Genomic DNA, 27,561 nt, shown 5'->3' on the forward strand with positions numbered 1-27,561 from the left:
GTGTAGTTAGATGTGTGAAGTCGTACACCATCCATAGCCATGAAATATTGAGCAGTATTATTTTACAGTCTCAAATGGTAAAGTGTGCACTTGGTAAAAATAAGGACTTTTTTATTTAAATTCCCCCAAATTATAAAAAAAAAAATTTTTATTATTTATTTTTTTTTTTTTTTTTATTTTTAAAAAAAAAAAAAAAAAAAAAAAAAAAAAAAAAAAATTGAAATATTTTAAGTAGTCAATGTGGTAAATATGCCACTTGGAGGTACAAATATACTTTGTTTTATTTTCCAATTGCTGCAGTAAAAGTGCTTGATATTGAGTATATGTGTAGTGTTAGATGTGTAGAAGTCAGATATATCCTAGCCATGAAATATTGAGCAATATTATTTTACAGTAGTTCAAATATGGTGAAATGTCCACTTGGAGGTAATATTTTTTTCTCAGTTGGTGGAAGAAAAGTTGGTGTGTATGGGGTGTTTGAGGTTTAAAAGATTAAGAAATATAAAATTGGATTATTTTACAGTAGCTCAAATATGGTAAAGTTGGGTAAGGACTTTTATAGTTGAATTTCTCCAAATTGCTACAGTAAAAATGCTTTTATTTTAGGGAATAATCATATGTGATATTAGATATTATTTTACAGTAGCTCAATGTGGTCAAATATGATTGGAGGTACAATATGGACTTTATTGTTATTTTAAATTGCTGAGTAAAAGTGCTTGATATCGAGTGTTTTTATTTTGTGAAATTTTGATATTTTTTTTTAAAGTAGGTTGAAGGGAATTTTTTTAAAAAAATTATCCTAATATTATAATCTTTTTACAAATGTCTTCTCATTTTATTTAATGCTAGAATAATCGCACTGAATAATTTTAAAGTTATAGGTGGCACCTGTAAGTGCTCTTGTCGTCTCCACTGCCCTCCGTCCAGTGCACATTCGCGTCTCCTTTCAGTTTCACAAGAAGGCTCTTCACTTTGGTTTCTTTTGTCAGGGTGAAAGTGACTGTGCCTGTCACAGTATCTCCCGCAGAAAAGGTGTCCTGTGGGTTGACAGCTTCATGAGTCACTTTAAAGTCCTTTATCCGAGACATTTGAGATTTCGGTCGGACTTGCCGCTTGTTGTGGCTGGGTGAGAAGTCCTACTGATTTCAGATCAGCAACTGAACTCTAAATGGCTCCACCCTGAGAGTGAGGTAACAAAATAAAACCCAGTTACAACATTTATTAAAGCACACATTTAAGCAACTCTCCTGTCGTAACACTATACTGCTCGAGGCTATATAACCGACACAACGTTAAGGTGAAACACATCTTATAAAGTTTTTCAGTACAATGGTCAAAGTGACTATTTCACAGGGAAAATATTAAGTTTGCTTGCTGAATACACAATTCTTAATTGTCTTCCACATTTACATTAATCTTTCAGAAAAAAATGAATAATGATTTATCTTTACAAGAGGAAAGAAAAGGGGTGTAACTACTGAAACAGAATTCAGTAGTTACAACAAAGGGTTGTGTTTAAACGAGTTTTTTTTTTTTTAACGAGCCGCACTTAAATTTACAGCGTATTCCTTTTCCGGTTTTCAAAATAAAGGTATTAAGAACTGTAAGCTATAATTCGAACCTACATTTAAAATAAAATATGTTACATTAAAGTGTTTCATGCGCCCATGATGAAAAAAAAAAAACATACTTAATACCAAGCATTTCTACTGCACCAATTTGGAGAAATTCAACAATAAAATTCCACATTTGTACCTGTTTTTACAGTACCTCAAATCTATATGAAAATATGCCACTTGGAGATACAAATATGGAACTTTTGTTTTGGCATTTCTCCACATTGGTGCAGTAGAAATGCTTGATATTAAGTATGTTTTTTATTCATCATGGGCGCATGAAACTACTTAATACTTAATGTCAAGCATAAATTTAAGTGCGGCTGATTTGACCACGGAGATCGGAGTAACGGCTGGCTTGACCACAGTTATCATATCACAGTCGTTATCTCGAGATCTGGAATTAATTAACTCGTTATCACGGGAAAACAAAGTTTCGTTATCTCGAGATCTCGAGAAAATTAACTCGTTATCACGGGAAAACGGAGGAAATAAAATGTATGAATGCATGGCCCTTTAGGGCTTCCGTATTAGGGGTTGTCACTCGCACCGAACGATTCACAGAGACACTTTTACACAAATGTTCTTTATTCAAATGTAGAGGAAACAATTTGAACGTAGAACAAATCAGGTTTGCAAAGTTGTGTATTAAAATAAACAGAGGTAGTTCTCTCGTGTTAAACTCAACAGACTTAATTTGGGGGGGAAATATACATATTAAGCCTCTTAGTTGGTTGCTTTAATTTAAAAGAATACATATTTAAAAAAATTCTTGACACAGTACATGTTGTCCAGGGAGTAAGTATAAAGTATAGTGTTAAAAAATAAATAAAAATCAGTCTAGCACACTTGAGCTGAACAAGGCACGTAAAATGCCCAGTGTATCCTGATGACTGAGGTTTGAGTAAATATGTTATCAGCTGAACAAAGCCAATCAGCAACCTGAACTGACCAGAAAACAACTCATCACATACAAGGCAAAAGTCCTATTTTGTACATTTTGTTCAAAATGGCTTTTTAATTTTAACTACACATTTAATGACACTAATACAGTGTTAAAGACACGATTTAGGTGATTGATTGCACATTTTAACTTCTAGCGTACATCATTTTGGATCAAATTTTGTAGCAGCAGAAGTTGGGAAGAGGAGCGAATATGCCGGAGGAGCTTCATCTGATTGAGACAAGAAGTCAGTGTTCATCATTGGCGCAGAAGGCAGCATGTTGTATGAAGGAGCAGTCGGGGATACATTTAACGGTGGAGGATAAGGAGGGGGGTTGATATCTGGGGCACATGGGGGTGTGTGAAATGTTGGAGCAGTAGGTGGAGGGTGAAGCACAGAAGACGATGAGGAAGATGAAAATGGAGATCCATACGGAGAAGCCATTGGCACTGGGTTATTGCAGCCCCCACTCACGTGAGCAGGGTATGCGGGTGGTGGTGCTGAATAATTCTGGACTCCTGGTTGTCCATAAGTGCCTGAATGTGGGGATGTAGGATAAGGACCCATAGCCACCGGAGGGGGAGGGAAGTTGCCGTTGCTTGGGCCCCCAATAGCCCCACCTGGATAGGGACCCATAGCCACCGGAGGTGGAGGGAAGTCGCTGTTGGTTGGGCCCCCAATAGCTCCAGCTTGATAGGGACCCATAGCCACCGCAGGGGGAGGGAAGTCGCTGTTGCTTGGGCCCCCAATAGCCCCAGCTGGATAGAGATGTCCAGCCATAATGGGAGGAACCACTACCACAGGGAAAATGATCTCTGGATCGAAAGCAAAGCTGATGTCCAGGTACACCTGGGAAAAAAAGCACATGATGCTTTATTTTTAAAATAGAATAGCAAGAGAGCATCTGACACAATGAACAAATTTGAACATTTTTTATCAATGTTTATGGGTCAAAGGTTTTATCAGAAGCTCAAAAGTAGCTCTGTAAAAGTACTATACTTAAACAAATATACAGTGTTGCATACCTTTAAATGGTATTCCATTGAGATAATGTCACAATTCTGGATTGTCTGAAGCAGATCACAGGGAATCTTCATTGCACACTTAACATGCTTCTGTGTTTTGGTTTTAATACAGTCGCCAGCCACTTTGTGAATAACGGTGTTCTCAGTTTTGACATTACCGCGGGCACGGTACATCACATCCCGGATTAAACTGAATTTGGGTGTCATCTCACTGGTAGAGGAATTGTGGATTTTTGCATCAATCGTGATAGTTTCACCTATGAGCAGAACAACACAATAGTTTTGATTAATTGTCATTTATTCTACTTCAACACTTGGTCTGATACTACTTCAACACTTGGTCTGATACTACTGTATCAGATCTGATCAATTATGGTCTTTTTTCAACTTTTTTTCATGCTTTACTAAAACCATCACTGACAACAGACCATTTTCATGGCAGACATAATAAGCACAGGTGTAAGCCAGCACACACACTACCAGGGTACTGGAATGGACTAAACGGTATGCGGCCAGTGTTATTACTTCCACATGTGCTTCTCCTGCATGACATGTCAAAACATCAGTTTTTTTTTAAAAAAGTTCAATTTATTTCATGTTGGCAAAAGTAATAAGCTGGATAAGGCAACTATAATGTCAACAGCATTCTTGCAGATTGTTTTATTATAATTGTCCAAAATGTTGGGTGTGACAGCCATCACAGCCTTCCATGACTTAAACCTACCATGTTTGAAGAGGAATTTTACTACCTGGAGCATAAGCTCTCCTGTCAACGGTCACATCCATGTACGCATTTCCTTTTGAGAAAAACCCCATCTCTTTGTTTGTTGAACCAACTTGGTGTGACTGGAATGCAATAAACAGAGAAAACAATTACTGTTGATCTACTGCCATTTGCTAGACAATACAGTACAATTTTATTATTATTATTTATTACAGTTACAGAGCAGTGAAAGACACCCAGGTCCTCAGGACCAGGAGTGAGTATCACTGCACTAATCTTGATCTTGTGCAGTTTTTACTGGAACTACTTTCTACAGAGGAAATGGTATCTATGAAAACTGTCCACAGCACATAAATTATTCATAATAACTGGCAAATTGCTGCCCAAATAAAATGTCAAATTCTATTGTGCCTTCTTCACAGCAGACAATTTGACTTGTATAGCAGGGAAAGCACATATGGAGCAAATGGCTTTTAGTGTAGTATTACAGGAAACCAAACATGCGACTGAGCATGTGCAATAGCTGGAGCCTCTAAAAGTAATCCATTTATTGCTATTAATTACAAATGTGCTTTCCCTACCATGAAATGTTCTGGAAATGGATTCAGAGCTGGATATCTCAAAACCCCAGCAAATAAAAGCAAAACAATCTGTGTGTAGTCCGTTTCTCTTCTTTGCTACAACAACAGTGCTGCATCCAAGAAAAAGGCACCCACTGTAATTTCACATTATAAAAAATAGTCTCTTCATACTATGCTGTGTAATAATTCTGTCTAGTGACATATCAGAGATTTGTGTATATATTTTTTTTATATTTTAAACACCATCAGAGATTGAAGGTTTGGAAAGGACTTGGAAACAAAATTGATCTCCTTTTCCACTGTATGGTCCATCCTCCAACTCCTGCACAGCTTGGCCTCTAGCTTGTAGACAATCTTTCCATGACTCCCCCTGAAGGATGAAGGCATGCTCCTGTGAAGGAGAACCAGCAGATTAACGTTGTGTAATCTTTATTTAATTAACATGAGTTTATAGAATATGCAGGAGTAGGCTATTCATGACATTGTGAAAAGATGCAAACATTATGTTAGTAAACGGTCTTACTGTACTTACCCTGGTGGTATTTTAATACTGAATGAAAAGACATGGGTACCCTGAGGAACTACAATGTCTGAAAGGGAAAAAAGTTTGGTGTAACAGTAGTATTGCACTTTTGCCAATAGACCCCCCTAAATGTTACACACTGGACCTTTTAAAGTTTTAAATGTGGGATTTAAATATTTATATTGTGGTTGCTACTTCTTTTAAAGGGTGATTGGGACAGTTTTTGAATTTCCACCTTGTGGAACCTTTCTTGCCAAAACTTAAAAAATTAGCCCAACATATGATACATTTCTGTAATACTGAAGATGTTACTCCCAATTGAAGATGAAAGAAGGTTATATCATATTCCAAAGACGTGTGACATACCCTTTTGTGTAAATCCTTTTTTTTGGTAACATTTGGTTGATTGGGACAGCACATTTTATTATAAATTTAAACTAGTGTAAGCATATCACACAATTGAATTCATACTTTGATATAATTGCACATGCACTGTGTGTGGCATTACAACCACCGTCCTCCCACTCTCTCCAAAATGTTATTGAACACATTTAATTGCAGTAAAAGTCTTCCTGCATCTCTACTGCAATAGATTACTCAGGATTAGTTAGGATGGGTTAAGAGGTCAATGCTGAAATTAGTGTTAGGTTAGGTTTGGTTAGTATATTAGTGTTTGCTATCTGGCTTTGTGGTTGATTACATACGGAGAGTACACAATGGTTCTATATTTCAAGGCTGATCATTTTCAACATTAGCGAACCCTCTTAGTGCTGTCTCATTCTACCAAACTGTTTTGGGTGATTGGGACAAAAAACTGCCAAAAATCCATCAATTCCAAAAATAGAAATATGACATAAACACATGTTTTATTGATTGTGTTGCAATAGCACACCATACTCATGTTTCCATCAAAGGTTTGTGCAATACTGTAACTATGACAATTTTATGACCTTATTATGATAAAAAAAACTAGCTCAAGCTTATGTCATTTTCCTCACACATGATGCATTTGAGGATCAACTTCCTGTGTGATGCTTACCCCACCTACCTAAGTAATTGGATGCAACTGTAATGCAATAGTGATTATGTGGTTTCACAGCTAGGGCTCAGCAAAATATGTTTTTACTTTCACTCATCAGGCGAGGAAACAAACGCCAATCACCCTTCATTCACCCTAAGCAATGGCTGTTTAACACCACTGCCTGATCGTACCATGACCATATCTGGGTGAAAAGAAAAAGAGCATGAACAGTCGAGCCCGGGTTAAGGCATGCAGAACTAAACGCCGCCTACCTTTTTCTGGGATTAAAAACTGCTTCAGTTTAAAATATCTGGTGTGTGCAGAGTACGTATAGGTGTGGTCGCCGTTCTTTTTCGTCCAGTGTACATCGGCGTCTCCTTTAGCTTTCACAAACAAGCTTTCAATTGTGGTCTGCTTTGATAAGGCCAGCGTCACTTTCCCAGTGAGAGTGTCCCCCTCTGAAAACGTCCCGAAGTCGTTCAGCGCATCGAAAGTCATCTTTAAGCTTTGGATCGCAGGCATTGTTGGAGAGGAAGGGTTCAGTGAATGGAAACTATTCAATTGGATAAAGAAATAATACAATCACTTGCTACTTTCCAAACGATTTCACTGTTTGCTATTCTGGGGCACCAATGGTTTACTGGACCGTCGAATAGGACACGCCTTATGGCCGCCTGCTCCAAGACCTCTACTGCCATCCAATGTACACAGGAGAAACTGTGGGCTCATGGGAAATATAAGACCACTCTGTGCAAATGTGCATTGTAATCGTGCAAAAATAATGGCATGGAGCCCCCTGGAGGTGAATCATAGGAAACACGACTAGGTTCCTGGATACCTTCTGCAATGTTCTGTAGTGGTCCCCAGTAATATATCTGTTCTTATGGTGTAAGGAACCAAGCTTATTGCATAATGAGCAGAGGTCTCTATTTGTTTTAAGATCCCCTCTGGTCCAGTGTGTAAAATTTAGGAGGATCTATTGGTTCTAATTGTTTTTATTTGTGTGTAATCACCTAAAAAAGGAATCATTGTGTTTTTGTTACCTTAGAATGAGCATTTTATGTCTACGGACGCTGCAAGTTGCCAACCATGGAGGCCCAGATCAGACAAATCAGTCTGGATAGGGCCATTCATGTTTCACAGCCACTTTTGTTTCTCCTTTGCACTTGGAAGGGTGAGAAGAGGGAGTTGCAATCTGCCACTGAATCCTACACACTGGTCCTGTTAGACATATACACAAATACTCTGCTTGATACAATAATATGTCTCTGCTATGTTTATTGATATGTTATGTTAAATATAACATCCACATTATGGGCTAATCCTTTAAACTACTCCTTCTATAGTATTTTCTATAGTATTCAAATCTATGTGCGCTGATGGCTTCAAGTTTCAGCATCATCCTTAAAATGTAGGTGAAATTAAAAATGTAATTTTAACCCTTTAAGATTACATCCTCAGTTATATTGTACACCTATTTAACATTGTATGACCAAAAAAAAGACAAAAAGTCAATTTCTTTGTATTTTTATATCAAAATCTGATCACTTTGTCTTCCTGTAAAACAAAACGTGATGCATGCTGCATAACTACAACTAACCAATTAATTAGGTAGCTCGTTAGCAACAGCATGGCTGTCTGCCAGAGCTGAGTGTTTGTGGGGGGCTGGACCTCACTGATTATTGTTTAAAAAAACCAAAGCATTATCACTTGTACAAAAGCACAATTTTATCAGTGATTTGGGTGGAACTGGATCACATTTAATGGAGGAAATATTGTCTGGTTTTCCCTCTGACATCCTCCAGCTGCTCTGCCTCAACTCGACTAACTGCTGCTGGAGCTGCTGTTAGCTTGCAGCAGGACGGAGCTCAGCAGCCTCCCAGTGAACGAAACCTCCGAGACATATTCCCTGTTGTCAAACTGTCGGTATCAGAAGCTGTGTTCAGGATTACCGATGTGCTTTTCACTGGGAGCATCCAGTCCCGGCAGAGTCAGCTAATGGGTCCGCTACAGCTGCTGGACTGGGGGACGTAACACACAACTGGGGACTGAGGGAACAGCTCTCTGGACTAAGTCTTAAGTTGTAAATTGGACCACTGTTGACTTCTAAATTAATTGTGACGTCACAAATCATGCTTGTCGGCCCACCCCTTCCCCTTAAAAATCAGATTTTCAATGAGTATAGATAAACCACTCTCAGCAGATGAATGTGAAAACATCCTTCTAGTACCAAGCTCAGGATTTTTTCTCAGACTTATTATTGGGCCATATGGTTTCATTAGCTTCAATGAAAAATAATACTGCTTCATAGTATTCATATACTTGAACTTCCTGATTTTCTGAAGGTTTGATATGTTGCTTGACACTAGAAACAAAAAAAAAAAATGCAATATGAGCCAAGTATGTGTACACCTATGTGTATATGTACACATACACATACAAGGAACAACAAAGCTGAGCAAAGATAGGTTAAATTATGTTACAGATGTTTTAACAGAAAGCCTTTTATTTTAATGGAAATTACAGCAATGGCCTGATGATGGTCTCTTCAACAAGGCCCGGGACCCCCACTCACACTGACTCTTAAACCCACCCTGTATATATGCATTACATTAATGCACTTCTGTTGGTTTTTTTTTTATCTTGCACATTGCAAATATCATTATTTTGCACATTTCTTTACAGCTCATTTATTTAAAGTATCCGGCCATTTTATACATATTCTCTCACTCTTTATGTAGTGGCTGCTTTTTATTGTCTCTCTCTCTATATATACTTTTAAATCTTTTTATCTTTATATTTTTCTATTCTTCTTTTTCTGTAATGCCCGGATGTACCAAGGCAAATTGATCCTGTGTGAAAACTTAATTGGCAATAAACCTGATTCTGAACTTCCAGCTTCCTATTTTTTTTGTGTCTTTTAATTATGCCCAAACTGTTTACGGGCATGAGTGAGTCGGACATTAAGGATCATGTTTACTTCTATGCAATTCATACATAAATATATAACGTCATCTAATGGCGTGAATTGAATTTCCCCGCGCGTGAGACCACCTATTGCGCATGTCAGACGCCACGGTCAAGAAGGTGGACCCTCGTCGCGCCGCGCCGCCTCGAACCGAAACCAACAACGTCTCCTCAACAACGTACCCCCGGACTATTGTAAGTCTTACTCACATGTTTTTATTTTCTGTAATCATAACAACATAAACAAGTGCCCGTTTACGGTTAAAAGTGCGGCACCAACTAGCTAGCATCAAAACTGTTCATACCAGCAACGAGGCGAATTAGAGACAAATAATGAATAAATAAACTTAATAACTTACTTTTGTCAAAGTTTCCTTTTTTAAATTACATTTTTATTTTAACACTACCGCCATGACACGTGATTGGTTGATGCCAGAAGCTCAGTAAAACCAACCCCAGTCCCCCCAAATAATTATGCTGCTTTTTCGAGGTGTCTGTGTGCAAGTACTAAAATAATAATAATAATAAATAATTAGAGAAGAATTAATAAAGCTATAAACCTTTGCCCCCAGTGTGTATAAGCCTTTTAGAGTATAACAAAAATAGATAGAACCCACATCATGGCCGCCATATTGGTACAAGGAAGCTGCGCCTCCTAACGCGCATGTTTCTTGTAAACAGTAGATCTATCTATGGAGAGTGTTCAATATCTCATACTAACATACTGCCTACTACATACTTAATCATTCTGTACTGCATACTGCGTATTGAATGAATGATTAAGTTTTGCAGACTGTTCACACTGGATCTAATCACAACATCACTGGTCTGAACTACCGCTTAATAAAAATTGTTTATCACATAGAGTAGATAGAAATGTTGGATGTAGTGGTCTGTGTGACTGGGGGGGGGACCAGGAGGGGTCTGTAAGTGGACTAGCTGGCCGGCTGGCTACCCACATTGATGTTGACGTTGGAGCACTTTTTCCATTTGCCATCAATTTTTGTAAAACCGCTAGTATTTGAAATCTGCACAGTTGATTTTTCGCGTCAAATCATTAACAGAATTGAATTTAGTGTTGAAATAACATTCGGAAATAGTAATAAAACTGGCTAGAGCTGTCTGCTTTGTGGTCTGCCATCAAACAGTCTGAAAAGACGCAATGCATTATGAGGTGGTCGAGTATGTGAAGTAAGCTCCCTCTCGTAAACATCCAGACATTTCTCACATATACACAATTCACATACTATGCAGTTGAAACACACTACATTCTCAAATTGAAGTCATGTTTAGGATGGTTAGGACGTTGGTATGTAATTTCAAAGTTAAAGTCAAAGTGGTTAAAGTTTTAAATACAGTTCAGTAATACTGAAATTACCATCACAATGCTGTGTGTGCCAGTGCCGGCTTTCTAAAATACCTGTGTTCGCTTTTAATGTTTGCCCCAGTTTAGATAATAACCTAATCTCAGTCAGGTGGTGTGCTGTCAACAAAAGTGCTATGGAAACAGTTACCCTGCCAATAAGGTGAGTGCAAAGAGGGGAAGAATAGGGATATGAAGTCAGGGCCTCAAGACAAACAAATGCGACCAATGTGAGAAAACAAAGGGACCTGCAACAGTGGAGTAAAGAGAGAAAAGGAAGTGTGATATAAGAAGAAAGTGAAATTAAAAGTTCTTGTCCCTTTTCGTTGGCACAGGTTAGTTCTTAGTAGCTGTTTGCTGCTACATGTGTTTCTATGTTTTTGTTGTCTCTGATGATGTGTATGGTTGGCATGCAGTGTTATAAACCAAAGACGACTGGTCTTTACAATCTGCATTTTGGCTTTTATTTTGTGCTAATATATTTGTAATTACAACATTTTGTAACTTTCTCATGTTATATAATTAACAAAAATAACTTTTGACCAAAAAATATGTTATGGTGCTATAGAGATTTGACGGTTTTGTTGCCTAAATTGATTATAAATGCTTGTACAATGTGAGTTTGTCAGTGTATAACACAGTTCAACCTGAGACAGAGCACCCTAAACACCTTATTTTCTTTGTTAGTCAAATATGTCTAGATGTATTTTTTCTGAATCATTTTGCTTCGATGTTATCTTTGGTTTATTTGATTGTTTTATCATTGTTATGTCTGATGTTAATGTTGGTAAAGATTCATTGAAAGGACATTATATGTTATGAACAACAGCAATCAGTTTATTTTTCCAAATAATTTTAAATACAAATTGAGGACTAAAGAATGAGGCCTAACCTGTAATAGTCAAAACAGTCAGATGATGGCCTGTACCTGGAGTGAACAGTACAAAAAACAATCCTCAAGCTAAGCTTTTTTTAACATCTGTAATTCTGAAATTTTCCAGGACAGCAAGAAACAGCATCTCCAAGTGGCATGACTAGATTTCTGGTGTGTAATGGACTAAGCTATTACTCACTGGCCTTTGATTTATTTTCATTATAAAATGTTCAGGATATTTACGATAGAATCACTAAAAAATCTCTCAAATCTCTTTATTTCTGCCGAGTGTGGCATACATTGTAACAAGTTTTTTTTGTTTTGGATGCACAGAATTTGCTAAAGGGGGTTGCCGTTTTCTGTATATTCAAAAATGACTATATTCATGTGAAAGAACTGTTATGTAATTGTTTATTTCAAAATGGTACCCCTCCTTTTGGTAGTGGACATGCAGGTAGCAAATCACGGCAACAGCTTAACTGCCAATCAGTTGTGAGCGGGAAACATATGAGTAACTGTGGCAGAAATATGAAAGTAATTAAAAGTAAGAAAAGTGAGCAAATCAAATCCTGCTTAGGGCCCTCATTAAGGACAGCCCTGCATGCTTTGAAACTCATCTACATAAAACAGAGATGAAACTGGCTGTTAGGCAGCGCCTGATAACATTTGTCCATTATGGACTGCGGAGGGCCATCTGTAGCATAACAGCAGATGCGGCTTCATATCACACAAAGACCTCATTAGTGCAGCGCTGCTTTTTTTTGTGAAGTTTCTTATTTATCTGATTTTATTTATCACCAAATAACTGCTATTGGACGGTCGATGTCAATTTTAAAATGTGTTGAGTCGCACACTAGGTAAAACTAAGCAATATTATAAAAGACTTGTTCTTTTGTAATTGATCTATTAATGGCAAAGACTTAAATCACACCCCTCAGTAGAAGCTCATTAATCTATGCCGTGTATGTGCTCCTAGTGTGATAGGTTGTATTCCTGCACTGGGAAAAAGGGTGCCTTGGTCAAGTCCAGTCTTTATTAAGATTAATGAACAGCTTGACATTTTTAGTCCTCTGTCTGAATCGATAATTTTAATACTCATGAGGGCCAATGGGGATCTAAGCTTGCGGAACACACATTGTGGCCACAGGGCGCGTGTTAAATGTCCAAGTGGTAATCAATGCAAAGAAATTAGCTATTGATCTCTTATAGTTTTGTAATAGGTTATCTATTGGTTTGCTCTTTCGGAAAATTCCAATATCAGTCGGATGGAATGGTGCTGGTAATATTGCTGGGGGGTGTGTGTGTATGTCTGTATATGCACGCACATGCACCCAGCTTCCATGTGTGTTTGCATGTGTGTGCAGGGTCACATTCTAATTAGCACAGAGGGCAGATTGTAAATAAACATGTTGAGGAGAATATTGGTGATCTGCACCAGATCCACACTTCATTACAAATCAGGCTGGGAACTTCAGGTATGTTTTATACAAGCTTAATGTTGACTAGAAGTGTAGTATTTGTAAACAGCTATCATAAATTTAAAATTTCATCATATTGTATGTGGGACCACATCTTGTGTAGGTTGTAAATGTAGGTCATGAAAAACTACTGCTATGCAAATACTTATTCAGATAAGGAACTAACCTTTTGAAGAAATTCACGTCACGCATATACACCAAATGAAATTGAAAAGAGTACCAAGCGAACTTTTACTCTTCCTATGTCACTAAAAAACACATCTCTCTTCTCTGTCTCTGTACCCAGGACGTGCAGTGTGAGTTGGATATGAATCTGCTTTGCTGGGGTAGTGGGCAACTCGGCCAGACCGGACATGGCGTACCAGGGGACATCGGTCCAGAGGATGCCCATCTGAGAGAGTTCACAGAGGTCAGGTTGGGCAGGGTGAAGCTGCTGGCATGTGGATCCAGTCACTCCATTGTGATTACAGGTACCAGTTTCATACTATACTCTTAGTTTTTATTGTGCATTGTGGATGTCTTAATGCCATTCACCAGTTTCTTGCATTAGTTTTTTAATTGGGTACTAATGTCTGGTGCAAGTTTTAGGATGAAATGCATGTATTTTATCATTTATAATATAGAAGAAAATTAGTTAGCAGATTAACTGGCCATTCATTTATACTGCTCACCTTGATATTTCTTATTTACTAATTGTTCACCGTGTTTGTTTATCGTGTTTAAGTCTTTAGTGCGTCTCCAAACATTTATGTTTTGGTAAATGTCTCCTACGTCTTGCAGTATTTGCATGTTATTGGTACAAGCTCCAATAACCAGTCTAATATACTGCTAATACTTGGATTTTGATGGCTGAAATTCTTGGTTATCCAGTGAGGCTTTAGAACGTTGACAGAACAATTAGCTCAGGGAGACATTTGATCAAAGGGTGTGTAAGCAACCAAGCCAAAAGAATCCGATAGCAACCACCATACATACTTCCTGACATTTGATGGACGTGTTTGCATATACAGGACCGAGAAAACAGATTATCTGGTCGTATCCTGTATAGGTTTCAGACCCACATAATGTCATATACGTAGGGTTTACACGCACCATGAAGTGTCTTCCTCCCTGCCCATGAGGTAATACTGGCCTACTTATTTGCCAATTTGATAGAAACCCTGATGACAGGAAGGGAGGACGCTCCTTTCGTACATTAGCTGGCAGTAGTCATAAATCAGTAGCCTAGATAAGTCTTATAGATCACCCCAACACAGGGATCCTATACCTCTACTATCATTACAGGGAAAAAGGTGACATTTTTGATTGATTAAAATGGTGCAGGCTAGCTTAGGCTAAATCATGTTAAGTGATGTGACATTGCAGTTTCACATATCATATTTCTGTCAAGACAATGATGGTGGAAGGCATTGTCAAGGCATGATATCTGACAACACCAGACATCTGGGGGGACCAGAGGAGATTTATGGGAAGGTTTTAGTGGTCTGAGGGAGATGAGAGAGAGTAAAAAGTGGTCCTTTTTTCTGCATTGTCACATCCCGAGTGACTGTAAATTTTACTCCAGTGCTATTGGGAATCGGAGACATTTACACATCCTGACAAATTGCCTGCTGTAAAAGTATTTACTGGTCTTGTCCTCCCTTTATTCTTGACCAGCTCGCAAACACATACCCCCCTCACAGACGCAGAAATATTTACCCACAGCAAATTTATGTGACATACGTTTATGTGGTGTACCTGAGCTCTAGCCCAAGATATGTCATAATGGTGTCATGTTCAGAGTACTGGTCTCCTGTTAATGTTTTAATAGAGGAGGTCTTGAGTAGTTCAAAATGGTTTTATATCTGCTACATTGTCACAAATCTCTTGCCATTTGGCCCAGCCAACCCAAGGAAAGGCTTATTTATGGAAAAATGGCTTGCAAGAGAATTCCATAAGGTTCCATAAGGTTCCATAAGGTAAACTTTTATATTTATGTAAAAGAACAAACAAAAAAACACTTTGTCACACATACAACATTCACAGAATAAGATAAACAGTAAAAATGATTAAAGGTTGTCCCCCCAGCAATGATCACCAACCAGCGTTCAGTGTAGGGCTGAAGCTATCCATTGATTAAGTAATTGAGTATTCTATCAATTATTCCATCGAGAAATCTGATAAGAAATACTTTTTATTTATTAAAGCAATAGGGGCAATATAGCTATAGTAAATTCACAGAGAAAATAGGCAGGCTTTTAAATTGCTTTCAGCGTTTTCTCTAGAATATTTTCCAGCAGTTGATGAATGGCTTCTGGTGTACTCCCACTGTGGAGGTACTGGTAGTCGAGTATTTTCAAAGTGGGGTATAAGTTCTTTTGCTTAAGTAAAGGATCTAAACATCCTTAACCTCTGGTTAGCACACCCAAAGCCTAACTGCACCGGTTTGTTACCGGCCGAGCATTCCCCTTTTAAAAAAATAAAATAAAAAAAGGTGTGCTTGTGGTTAACCTGTGCCACTTTGTTGTGGTAAGTGAGTCTTTCCCGGTATGTGAGGGCAAGTAATGTTACTTTAGTCAGCCATAAAGTGTGTATATAAGCTCAGGTTGCAGTATAATAGTTACTGAAAGGCTGTGAAGAATTGTTTCAGCCCGAGTTCAATGATAAACTGTAAATGAGACTGGCCTCGGGCTTGTGGTCATGGCGAACTTGCACTGTGCGTGAAAAGTATAGCGGTATGTTTGGTGTGGTTTTCTTTTTATCTGTGTTCAGATTGCAAGTCTGACAATGAATAATTGCTGGTGTTATTTATGACACGTTTTGAAATTATAATAATTTGGCTATTATGGAACTTAATTCCATGAATATAAAATGTATTGATAGTTCAATACAAATTATAGACTTTAAATTATAGTTTTATTTTGTAATAGGTGGCTTCAGATAAGGGTGGAATGATTACTTTGAGTAAGTCTCCTCTGTTGACTTTTTTTTATGTATGTTACATTATTGCTCCCCACTTTAGAAATACATTATTAATTGCTGCCACTGGGTGGCACTATGAGACTGCCAATAAGAAAAGTGTAGCGGAGGAGAATGGGTGGGGGTAGGTGGGAGAAAGGAGGCCCACACTTACCTCACACTCAGACAGAGCTATAATTTACTAATAGTGTGGGAGCCGCCATTGCTGTTATCTTTTAATAGATTTGTATGGGGGAAAGCAGGTGCCTGTTGTTAATGTGTCCAATTGCCCAAGTTGCCTACAGAATTTAGGGCATCCATCACTGTCGTTGGCGGTGACACCCTGTCGTTCTACTTCATGCGGCGGGCCGGCCGGGCTGGGCTGGTAACAGATGAGGCTTCTCTCTCCTCCAGACGCCCACAGTCACACAGAGACGACCGCCATACGTGCTCGCGCATGCATACACACACAAAACACACACACGCAGCTATACTACACTCTTAGAGGGCAAACTAGACTCATATCCATTACAACAGGAAATGCATACAGTTGTGCATATACATTACATAGATATCATGAGAAGAAAAACAGGTATGGTTGCTTCTAAAAAATGGATATCTAGAAATTAAATGGAATAAATTGTATGTTGGAGAGAGAAAAATGTCATAAAAAAAATAATGTGGGTAAACTTTGCCCCCTCCCATCCCTTTGAATTCTTGAACTTCCAGCTGCACCCTTGAGCTTATCCAGGGGCACCACGTTGCTTGCAAGTTTGCCCTCCGCCCTGGAAAACACCCTGTGCAGCTGTGTTTCTTTAGACCCGGGCTGAGAGTTGGAGGGTATACAGAGGTGCCTGCTAATACCTTGTTAGGGCTGTTTCAGTTGCTGGGTCTCCGTGAGGTCAGTGTCAGTACTGCTTTAGTTCGAGGCCCTTGATCTGCTGGATGTTGGATGAAGCCAAGGACTCGTGCTGGCCGTTTGTGACCTACCCTAATTTTCTACAGGAAGCTTTGCTCTTGTGAGTCCCATGTACTATGTTAGAAGTCAGATGTCTTTGGTCAGAAATGGTTATTTTCAATTAAATCTTAAAAATCTGGTAAGCAAAGAAATTATTTTTTATTTATAATGATTTCTTTAAAGCTTTTATTTCCTAGATTGTTGTGACAGGAGATGTTGGCAGGCAAGACATAATGCTGTCTCAGAAATGGACTGAGCTGGGGAGTTGGGGTCTCTTTTTTTACTTTCTGGTTTTTTGAGTTATGAACCTTGGTTAGGCCTTGGTGTTAGGTGTTAAACAGCATATGAGGGCTGTGACCCAGCTTCCTTACCCTCTCTTCCTTTCTGACATCTATCTTAACATAAAACAGACTCACTCTCAACTGTAATTGTAACCATCATGTAACTTAGGCACTATTTTCCAGTGTTTCCTTCTGCACGCTGTTGGTAAGCATTGTACCATTTATGAGTTGAGCATTCCTCAGATGCTCGCCTCATTCCTCAGCTGTGAACGCACAGTTCCTTTCTCAACCTCAACCTAAAACAACGAAAAAATAAAGTGCAGGACTGTAATGACATCATGCACCTGTTAGCAATAAAGAACACAGTCTGGAATGTTTAAAGTGCATAATATTATAGCACTCGTCAGTAAAAGCAAGTATTGATACATCCTCTGTTCTTCGACTCATCATAAAAATCCTTCTGCAAACATTGAGAGACACATAGCTCTGTCTATTCAGTTTAATGATGTCCATTAAAATAGATTACAGCAGACATGGTTTGCTCTGAATTACTTGGTCCTGAAATCCAATACCTTTTTAGAAAAAAATAAAATCCTTTAAAGTAACAGGAATGGACAATTGACCTGCCATATACCCAGTCCTTATTGGCATTCAGGGCACAGTTACATCTCTCTAGAATCAAAGGGATAGAAAAAGATGCGAGACAGACAGACAGACAGACAGACAGACAGACAGAAAAAAAAAATCCTCAAGGTACACACATGACTCTCCCTTTCAAATAACTAGTCTTGGCCAGGTTCTGCCTTGAGGATAGGGTTCACGTAGACTCGAGTGGTTACTTCTGTAAATGTATGATTCGTTTGGACTGTCAGGAAACTGTTGTTAATATGGAAACCCATTTTCTCATTTTCTCTTTCTTCCTGTCTTTCTTTCAAGCCATCTATGCCTGTAGGCAAATACACCTTTACCTATGTATTTTATTGTCTTGTTTAATGTTTGTCAAAGTGTGCAATACTCAGAATAATTCTAGGAAAGTATTGGCCATCCCCCTGCATGACAACTCCAATATGTCTCCTTTGGACCCGGCACTGGGGGGAGCTTTGGTAATAATTTGCCGTTTAGGTGTGTTGATGTTTTTCTACGATCTCCCAGTTGAGATAGGTGAATGAGTGGAAAAAGGGGGAAAGGGGGGGAAAAAGTAACCCCTGTCCTTGCTTCTTGCCCTCTCTCTCACTCACTGTTCTTTTTCCTCTTTCCCTTCTATCCCGCTCTCCCCCTTGATCTCTGTGCCTAATTTGGTTGAGCAGGTTGAGCGTTTAGTTTTGCCCTCGGTTGCTTTTTAAGGTTAATCGTGGGACAGACGTGTTTATGTTGCTGTAATATGGGCTTAACTCTCTCTCAGCGAAGCATGGAGCACTTGAAATATGCGGTTCACCATCCTCTTCCTCTCTAAAAAAAAAAAAAGAAAAAAAGACAAACGTTATGCAGAACAAAAGATGGGGGGGAAAGTCTTGCCAATTAGCAGCTAATGAGACAAGCTTGTGAGGATATCCAAATCCTCAACGTGTTAACGTTTACGACCCCCCCTCCATCTCTCGACTCCCTCAACCTGCGCCTCCCCCATATGCCCTTGCACCCAGCCTCTTGTAAGGCAGTGAGGGCACCTCTGAGGCCCTCTGTGTGATTATTCACACATGGCTGTGGCCCTGGTGCTTTGAGCGGCAAATAGGAGAGGAAGAAAGAAATGCCTTACGTATGGCTAATGTAAAAATGCTCAACTGACACATGGCCATGGCTCTCTTCTTTTTTTTTTATTCCCCCCCCCCATACACACCAACTCTACCCCATCTTCTGTAGATAGATAGATTGATCCAATGAGGCACTCTGTCCCTTGCCATCCGTTCCCAATTTTCCTTAATATAGTAAAGCCAGGAATTGGGTGGGTAGGTTGTGGTTGGGAGACTGGTAAGGGAAACACATTTGATAAGTGAAAAATAATATGCCAAGAGAAAAACCAGTCATCCCAGTTGCCTTTGACATGCTTTTTATCAGAGATGTCTGTGTTGGAAGTGAAAATAAAATCTGCTTTTGTAATAGAGATCTTTGGACAGCCTTGAATGATTCGCCACTACTCCTTTCCGGCCTCATTTTCTCCAGAGTGTGTATTGGGAGTGTGTTTGGAATCTCAGTGGGGAAAATCAAATGTGAGTTGGCCTGGAAGTGTAGCAGTAAACAGTGAGAAAAAGCAAACACAGGCCAGATCAGGGAATATCATGCAGAGTAATGTTTGGACTAAAAAGAAGAATTGTGTAATGGAACAGCACAGATTCCACTCTCCAAAGGGATTTCTAATTGATTCTGTGCTTCATTACTAGTTTTCTCAGGGAGAAATGGACAGCTCACTTTATTATGAAAACAGAGCAATAGACATTTAAGTGGATGCCATGGTGATTATTGCAATACGTTCTCGCAGCATTTGGAAGTGGATGATTACTTTATAGCTTTAGCTTTTTCTTAAATTGTATTATTTTTCCATGAAGGTAGTACGAAGTAGCACTTTGAATGCAACCTTAACCCTGACTGAAACAATTAAATGAAAAGCAGAGAATTGAAAGAGAGAGGTTTGAGAGAACAAAATATTGCAGGGCTCCACTTGAAATGTTATTTGTCGGGGGCAGTGCATTTGTGCATGTTAACTAACTGTGCCACTGGACTTAGCCTGCTCGTAATAAGGTTCCAGCGCAAACATTTTCTCTCAGGGATTTCTATTATTAATTCTGTCTGAACACATCCACAAATGAATAATGAAATAAATAATGAAAACGTTATTACTTTTGGCAGCTGGGTCATTTCTCGTTTCCTGCTTTTTCCTCTGCTTGTTTCCTACTAATTAACTTTCCAAGGAGTTGTCCTCCTTTTCACAAAATGAATTTCATCAGTACCCACACTTTCAGTGGCCTACCACTGAAAGTGTGGGTACACGGTCTCTTGAAAAGACAACAACTAGAACAATACACAAGTCCTTTTCTGGTTGGAAATAACTAACCCCCCTCTTTTTTTTAAAAGTAAGTTGCACACAGCTGACACACAGTTATTTAACAGTTTTGTTACAACAGGTGGATTCAGAAGTAGCACTGGCAAAGTTATACGCACTCTTGCAACCAACAGATTTAACTGAACCTTGGGCCCGTAGCAAAATAACGTGTACCTAACATTCTCATTACTGACCACTGAACCCCAGGATAAAGTGTTATGGGCTTGCTTCTTACAATAAAGTCGGAAACAGGAAGCGCTTCCAGCGATATCTTATTTGGCAAATCAAGTTTCCTCCCTCCCTTCCCAGCTCCACCACCACTCATCTCCCTCCTTTCAGATGCTTGCCCTATGCCCCGCACCATGCTGTTAAAGGCTTGTGTGCCGGGACAGAGCGTTGGCGATAAGTAGCCCTCATTTAATATGGATCTTAAAGAGGGCTGTAAACCTAGAGCCTCTCTAGAAGTACCCCCCCATCCCTCTGGCATTACTATATAGATGACCCTTCTCTCTCTCTCTCTCCTCATTAGAGTCATTGCAAACTCTTTCAAACTGCTCCTTCCTTCTCTCTGCATTTTACTGTTAATTAGTTTGCTTTGTAAGGTTAGACGTGCGGACGGAGCAACTTTGGGAGTGTTTGGCTGCCATCTGTGTGCATACGGCTCTAACTATGTACAGATGGTGTGTGCTTACAGACAGGTTGCTTCTTGTGGGGAAAAAAAGCGCAAGAGACGGTTTGGGTTATTTTAACAAGATTTATGGCCATTCTCACAGGTAACTGTTTGTGCTGTAATGATGATTGTTAGTCGGCTGTCAAAAAATAATAATTTAAGGCAAGCGTAAGAATAAGAAGAGAATGTATATTTCTTCCTTTACACATCCTCAGATGATGAATCCACAAATATAAAAATATAAAAATAGTGAATTCCCGTGAAGGTTGCTCTGTTAAATTAAAGTGTGAAACATACTGAACCAATTGTGTTGCGGCTACTTCAGAAAAGGTCTCATAATTTGGCCAAGTTAAAATACCATTAACTACTCATTGAACCAGTGAACCAGGTAAGTAGAGAAAAAGGCAGAGATTGCCAAATAATTGCTTGACAAGGTCACAAAATTAGCAAACATAATCAAATAAGGAGCTGACTGAATTATTTATGGTTTTGGTTCCCAGCACAGAAATGTCATATTTAAGTCCCCACTACATTTATAGGTAACACTTAATTTGGATAGTACATCTACACATAATTTATAGAATATTTGTAACATTTCAACAGCTTAATAGTTTTGATTCAACAATTGATTTTGGATTTGACACCACTGTGGTTAAGGCTTGGTTAGGTTTTTGGGACAAAAAACATCTTTGGTAGGGTATGTTCATAAATTGTCATGTATACTATATATAATATAGATTATCTGTTAAGCAAAACAATGAAAATGTTTAGAATTTAAAAACATTCAGCAAAACACACACAAAAAAAACACATACTAGATACTCATTGTTTGAATTATATTGGGGGCAGTTTGTACTAAAACATGGTGTCTAATATAGCATACTTATTTCACTCTTTTTAATGTGAGTTCTTGGCCTGCCTGCAAGGTGCCTCTTGCTGGTGGGAAACCTGCCCTTGTCAGTCGCAGTTCAGTGGCTAATGCTTTCTTCTGGGCATTGTGAATGACCCTCCCACAATTAAAAAAGGGTTAGCAAAATTATTGTTGGCCTCCTGCCACATACTTTATGTGACTTAGTGCTGGTCAGAGACAGACTGTGGGCCCAGAGTCCCCAAAACGTGACTTTTTCTATCAACCCAGCTCTCTGAAATTGCCTTGCGTAATTAGTAAATTGAAGGAAACCAAGCGAGAAGGAAGTCTTGCTGCAGATGAGGAAACAGAACACAGACTATGTGTATGATTTTTGAGTCTAAGTCAAACACGGTGAAAACCCTTATTGTTCACAAAGTTCAACCTTTTGCGTGCAGTTTTTTTCCACTGATACTGAAGAAGAGGATCATGTGTTCGTCTACATATTGAAAATTTGTACTAATTGTGTTGCTTAAAACTTGACCTGCTGTTGAGTTTCTGGTTCTGGAGGAATAGAAAGGACTATTTTATTTTTGGTTAATCATAGCCAGTAATTTTGGGCTGTCAATCTATAGGCCAGTATACATCCCTGTGAAGGACATAGAATGCTTGCTCTTAGGTATTCAAAGTGAGTTAGAGATGAACTAGACACAAGGAAAAGATGAGCATTTTCACAGTAACGTCACAGTTTTGTCAAACACCATCAAATAAAGGTTTATTAACGATTATAATTTGCTGTGCTGACACCTTTTTTCATGATGAAATGGAGTGTTGAGGCTGGGCTGAGAGGTATTGCAGTGCGGTGTCAGCGCTTATGGAGTCAGTTAGAAGAGAATCTGTCATTTCATTAGATTTGCAACACATTATTCATTATCATGTATTGACGCATGTAACTTGGTGAGACAGGTCACAAATAACATATATAGACATTTATGCTACGCGGTGCTTTGCATGCACAATTGTTCAAAATACTGGAAAATTAGAAAGGTATGACATTTAAGATTACAAGATGCAGTACATCTAACATATTGTTAATACTCACCTTGATTGAATCCTCCAAAAAACAAACCTTTTTGTTCGGGTGTGTAGTAACGCTGTTTACTAATGACTACAAATGAATACAACAATTTAAATGTATAAAAACCTCATTTGCTACAGCAATATAACACTGTTCAACGAAAACCCCTTCCTATGAATTTCCTCTTTAAAACCTCAAACCCTCTGCATGAGTGAAGAGGATCCTCTACAAATGTCTGAGAAAGCAGCCAAAAATACAAGGGGAAAAAAGATTGCTTTGTTCATTTCTCCCCCCCCTCTTTCTCTCTTCCCCACTCTCCCCAAGGTTCTATTAGGAAATAGATCCCAGGTGTTCGATAAGCCTGTAGTGGACATGACAGCAGTGCAATCAAGTGTATAAATTTAATTGCAGGCTCATTTTGTGCCGTTTATTAGCCGTTTAGGGGCACATCGCTCCACTTGAACCCTGTTATTGCCAGACAGAACAGCTGTTTGGTTCCTTTTTAACTGTTTGTCTCTCTGCATAGTTTTGAAAAAGTACATAGTTAAATGCCAAATCCTGCTTATGATAAGTAGATTTTATATTTCAAAATGCATACAGTGTGTATATATAATATTTATTTAATCATGCATTTTTAAATACTTTTTTAAAAATTATTATTATACCATTCGATGAGGGAACAAATTCAATTTAATTAGGCAAAAAAAAAAAACAAAAGCCCACAAATACTAAATGCAATTTGATGATTTTAATTGTCACTGAATTGCATATACTAAAACAACAGTGTGTTTTGTACAATAATTAGGCTAACACTAATTTGCCTAAATTTGTCTAAATATATAAAGTATAGAAATAATCTAAAAATACAATATGCATTATTTTCAATTGAAAAAGTTAGATAACACATATATGCACCATATTGGGTATAAAGACACAGCTGAACATACACACAATAAAAGGGGGAGAGTAAGTGTCTTTCCGCAGCCCGTGTGGCTCTTGCTGAACTGGGTTAGTCCGTCCTCCATCTTTGTTGCTGGACGGTGCCACACACCGAGAGCTAGTACATCTGTACTGGCTTTGGTTGAAACCTTCTTCTGGTGCGACACCCCATTAATAAAAAGCCTAGAGAAGGCTGTGTTAATTGTTACCATGCATTCGGCGCAGGCATTCCTATAAATCACCCGACTAATTGCAACAAATTGTGGGCTGACATTAAGCTATGATTCCGAACCGGCAAATATTCATCAACATTGCAACTAGCCCCATAAAACACAGAGCCGGCCGTTTCCCAGGCCAAACGCATATCTACCATCTAACTCCCCCATTATTTATGGATCTTTCTTGTCCTCAGCATTTAAGTGCTGCATGGTGAGTGAATGAGACACCATCTTGTTTATTTATTATATCCCTGGATAAAGCCCAAGTAGTGGCAGTCGTATGACCGGTCATAGACCTTGTTTTCCATGTTACCCTTGGAGCTTGGTGTGTTGCACTCACTGCCCTATATTGATTACTGTGTTGCCTGTCATAACAGAATTAACTTGAAGCGTTTCTGTAAATGCAAGGCTGCTTAGTTAGATTGCAAAAAATGGAGCAGTTAAAATATGCTTTATCAGTATATATCTGACAGTTTCACAGTCTTTAAAGATAATTAGCCTGAAATTAACTGCTTATAATGAACAAAGTCTACACTATTTCTACTTAGGATCACTGGGATTTTTTCAGAATTATTTACCAAATGCTCATTACTGCAGTAGGTACTTAGAAAGTGCTTGATTCGTCGCCAAGCAGTCATATGTTGGAGCATTTAACCTCCGATGCAATGTTTATTTCATGCAGACAAAAGGCTAGTTAAATCTCTTTCTCTACGGTCTGACAGGCACCATAACTGTCACTGCAGATGATCTATTTCACAGCCCAATGCATTACTACCACTAATGTTTCACTATCCTGCCAATTCACCCTGGTACTGTTCAAAACAGCTACAGTATGTGTCAAAACAGTGCTTAATAGGCTGTACCCCAGGTGTGCATCAGCAGCTAAAGATGTTGGAGCCAAAGGTCAGGATCTGATTTGTTATGTGGGAGTTCACAGGGAATTTTGATGTGCACTGATCAATTCCACACCCCAACATGCACATAAATCAATTCTACATCTGGAAAGAAGGTATACATGGGTGCACATGGTGTATGACTGCATGTGTGGACACACATGCACAAATAGACCCATGCAGACTATAGTGCAATTAATCATAAATCTCTTTCAGCATTATGTGAGCATTTTTTATCCCCCTCCTCTTCCCGTCTTACCCTTTTCCCCCCTCATCTATCCCTCTGTTTTAAATTGCTGAGATCCTAGCTGGCTTCATAGACCACAAAAGCTGGCACTACCATGGGGAGCGGGGGTGATGGGCTAAAGAAAAGACAGCAAAAAAAATCCTTCCTTTTGACACTGTTAAACATTGACGGGCTTATTACCGTGTTCTCTGATTCAGCTGGATGTGTTCAAGGATCTTCTCAGCGGTGAAAAAGGTCAGCTGCTCTTAGTTGTGCTCAGCTAGAATACTAATACTGTCCTTATTCAAATGATCTGCTCCAGCGCTTATTAAATTGATGGCCCAGGCGCTCTAATTTAATAGTGTTGCAGTCCAGGAGAGAGACACAGCTGCAGTCACAGGTGAATTAGGTGCTTCTGAGGCAAAGTTCAAGCAGGAGCCCCCTTTGCTTTTGGGATGCATTTTTCCCAGCAAATTAGCAGTCAGTGGCGGTGCGCAATTAATTAGCGCAAACCAGGAAAAGCTTGTCATTTAATAAGGTGCTTTTTCCACTCACACCTCTCCCACACACAGAAATATCTCTCCCTATCTTACCATATCTCATTCCCTCCCTTAATCCCTCCCTCCCTTTTTGTCTCTCTCTGTCTTCTACTCCCCCCTCTCTTCCACTCCACTTTACATAAACAGAGGGAATTGATCCATTAAGTGGTGTGCTATTAATACCATTTAATGTATGTCTGCCTAAATGAAAGCTGTGGGTTGGATATTTTCTACGGTGAGTTTGAGAGCTCTTTCTGGGTTGGCTTGAGAGAGTAAAGATGTGCCACTTGCTGATTTCATCCAATCAATAGCTGTGATTGGAAGATAGATTTAACAGAGGTGGAAAGGCAGACTGAAACACAAAAAAAACTTCGGCCGCTTGTGTGTGCATGTAAATGGGAGCTTTTGTGTGCCTGTGTGTATAGTTGTAAATACAATCATGTGTTGTTGTTTCTGTTTGTGAGCATTTTTTTCAGTGTTTAATTGGACTTCACTTTAAGAGGTAATAAATTGTATGGGATGTGTTATAGAATCAAGGGGTTTGCAACCTCAGCCAAACAATGACATAAACTCCACATCATATTACCCTTTACCAAAGTTGCAGCTGATTAGTGCTGACAAGAGTACAGAGTTTTGTCGGGGTAACAGCTTTTTTTTGTCTCAATAAAACTTTGGTTGACCTTCAGAGTAGAATGTATTTTTCACTTTTACCTCAGATCCATTTAATCTTATCTCCTCACTGTCCCTTGTACGGAGCTAAACTTATACTACTAATACTAATGCAGCACATTGTGGCAGTGTTGTTGTCTTTTACTGAGAGGTAGACAGTAAGCTAAAGGCTAAACACTTAACAAACTCAAAGTTGCACTACATAAAAATATAATGGAAATAGACATGTAACACTACCTATATATATAATTGTATATTTACATTGTCTATTAAATTGGAAAAATTAGTAAATTACTTATTCCTATAGCATACAATTTTAAAAATTAGTTGTCTTAAATCGTTTTGCTGCTCAGTGATTATACTCACTACCATGGTGTGTGTGTGTGTGTGTGTGTGTGTGTGTGTGTGTGTGTGTGTGTGTGTGTGTGTGTGTGTGTGTGTGTGAAGAATATTTATGCATACATTTTTATTGATGGCAACAGGAACACAGAGGGACTTGACTTAAATGAGGCCATTTGACCCTCCCTTGTGAGTTAACAGTTTGTTGTCATTAGAAGTGGGCTACGTCTTCATGTTTTCCATCAAAATGTCCTTCCACTGTTTTGAAAGTGAAATATATTTTTCAATTGTATCTACTGTCTTTGAGACAGCTGTAATTGCGTAGTAAAATGTTGGGAGAGTAAAAAATATATAAGAAGTTATAATTGTAAATAATATAATAATATAATTGATCTTCGGCTTGAATTTCTGCATGTTGATAGGGAGCAGTGCAAAATAATAGCTTCCATGATTTTACTTTTTTGCAGGATTAGAATAATACATATGCAGTATGTATGCCACAAGGATATTATAATCATCCATGCTTAAAATTATGTAATGTGTTAAGAAATACATGTGTTGGTGCGTTTCTGTATGTATTGGTGTGTGTATTTCTCCGTTACAACTCTGAGAAATACTAACCAGTAGTGGTTTACCGTACAGAAATTCTTCATAGTCAGGATTTATTTGTCTAATCAGTTAGTTGATTTGGTAAAATCTTTTGTGAGATTGCCCCCACCAGAATTATTGTCACAGATGAATGCAGACAGGCAGAAGGATCTCTCAAAATCTAATACTTGTTAAAGCAGCAACAGCATTGACAGAGTGCTTTCAC

General features: G+C 38.7%; 2 protein-coding genes across 6 annotated transcripts in view; one reads left to right on the forward strand and one right to left on the reverse strand.

The window, feature by feature from the left end:
- Positions 1-2,189: 2,189 nt before the first annotated feature.
- On the reverse strand, positions 2,190-7,108 carry LOC127376657 (arrestin domain-containing protein 3). Its single transcript, XM_051423759.1, has 6 exons — positions 6,710-7,108; positions 5,426-5,483; positions 5,137-5,284; positions 4,338-4,434; positions 3,589-3,845; positions 2,190-3,412 (listed from the first exon to the last, which is right to left on the reverse strand). The coding sequence occupies exons 1-6, from the start codon at positions 6,957-6,959 to the stop codon at positions 2,726-2,728; spliced, it is 1,497 nt and encodes a 498-aa protein (XP_051279719.1). The 5' UTR covers positions 6,960-7,108; the 3' UTR covers positions 2,190-2,725.
- Positions 7,109-10,950: 3,842 nt separating this feature from the next.
- LOC127376653 (uncharacterized) overlaps positions 10,951-27,561 on the forward strand; it is a 289,241-nt gene continuing 272,630 nt past the window's right edge. For 3 of the 5 annotated variants that reach the window (XM_051423750.1, XM_051423754.1, XM_051423755.1), the window contains exons 1-3: positions 10,951-11,102; positions 11,769-11,812; positions 13,406-13,589. In XM_051423750.1, the coding sequence (XP_051279710.1) occupies positions 11,798-11,812; positions 13,406-13,589 (199 nt within the window). In that variant the 5' untranslated portion in view covers positions 10,951-11,102; positions 11,769-11,797. Of the gene's footprint in view, positions 11,103-11,768; positions 11,813-13,405; positions 13,590-27,561 lie in introns of those variants that run through there. The other 2 variants (XM_051423751.1, XM_051423753.1) reach the window with 2 other exon arrangements.

The sequence above is a fragment of the Dicentrarchus labrax genome, unplaced genomic scaffold, assembly GCF_905237075.1.
Source record: "Dicentrarchus labrax unplaced genomic scaffold, dlabrax2021, whole genome shotgun sequence".
NCBI classification, from domain to species: Eukaryota; Metazoa; Chordata; class Actinopteri; family Moronidae; genus Dicentrarchus; species Dicentrarchus labrax.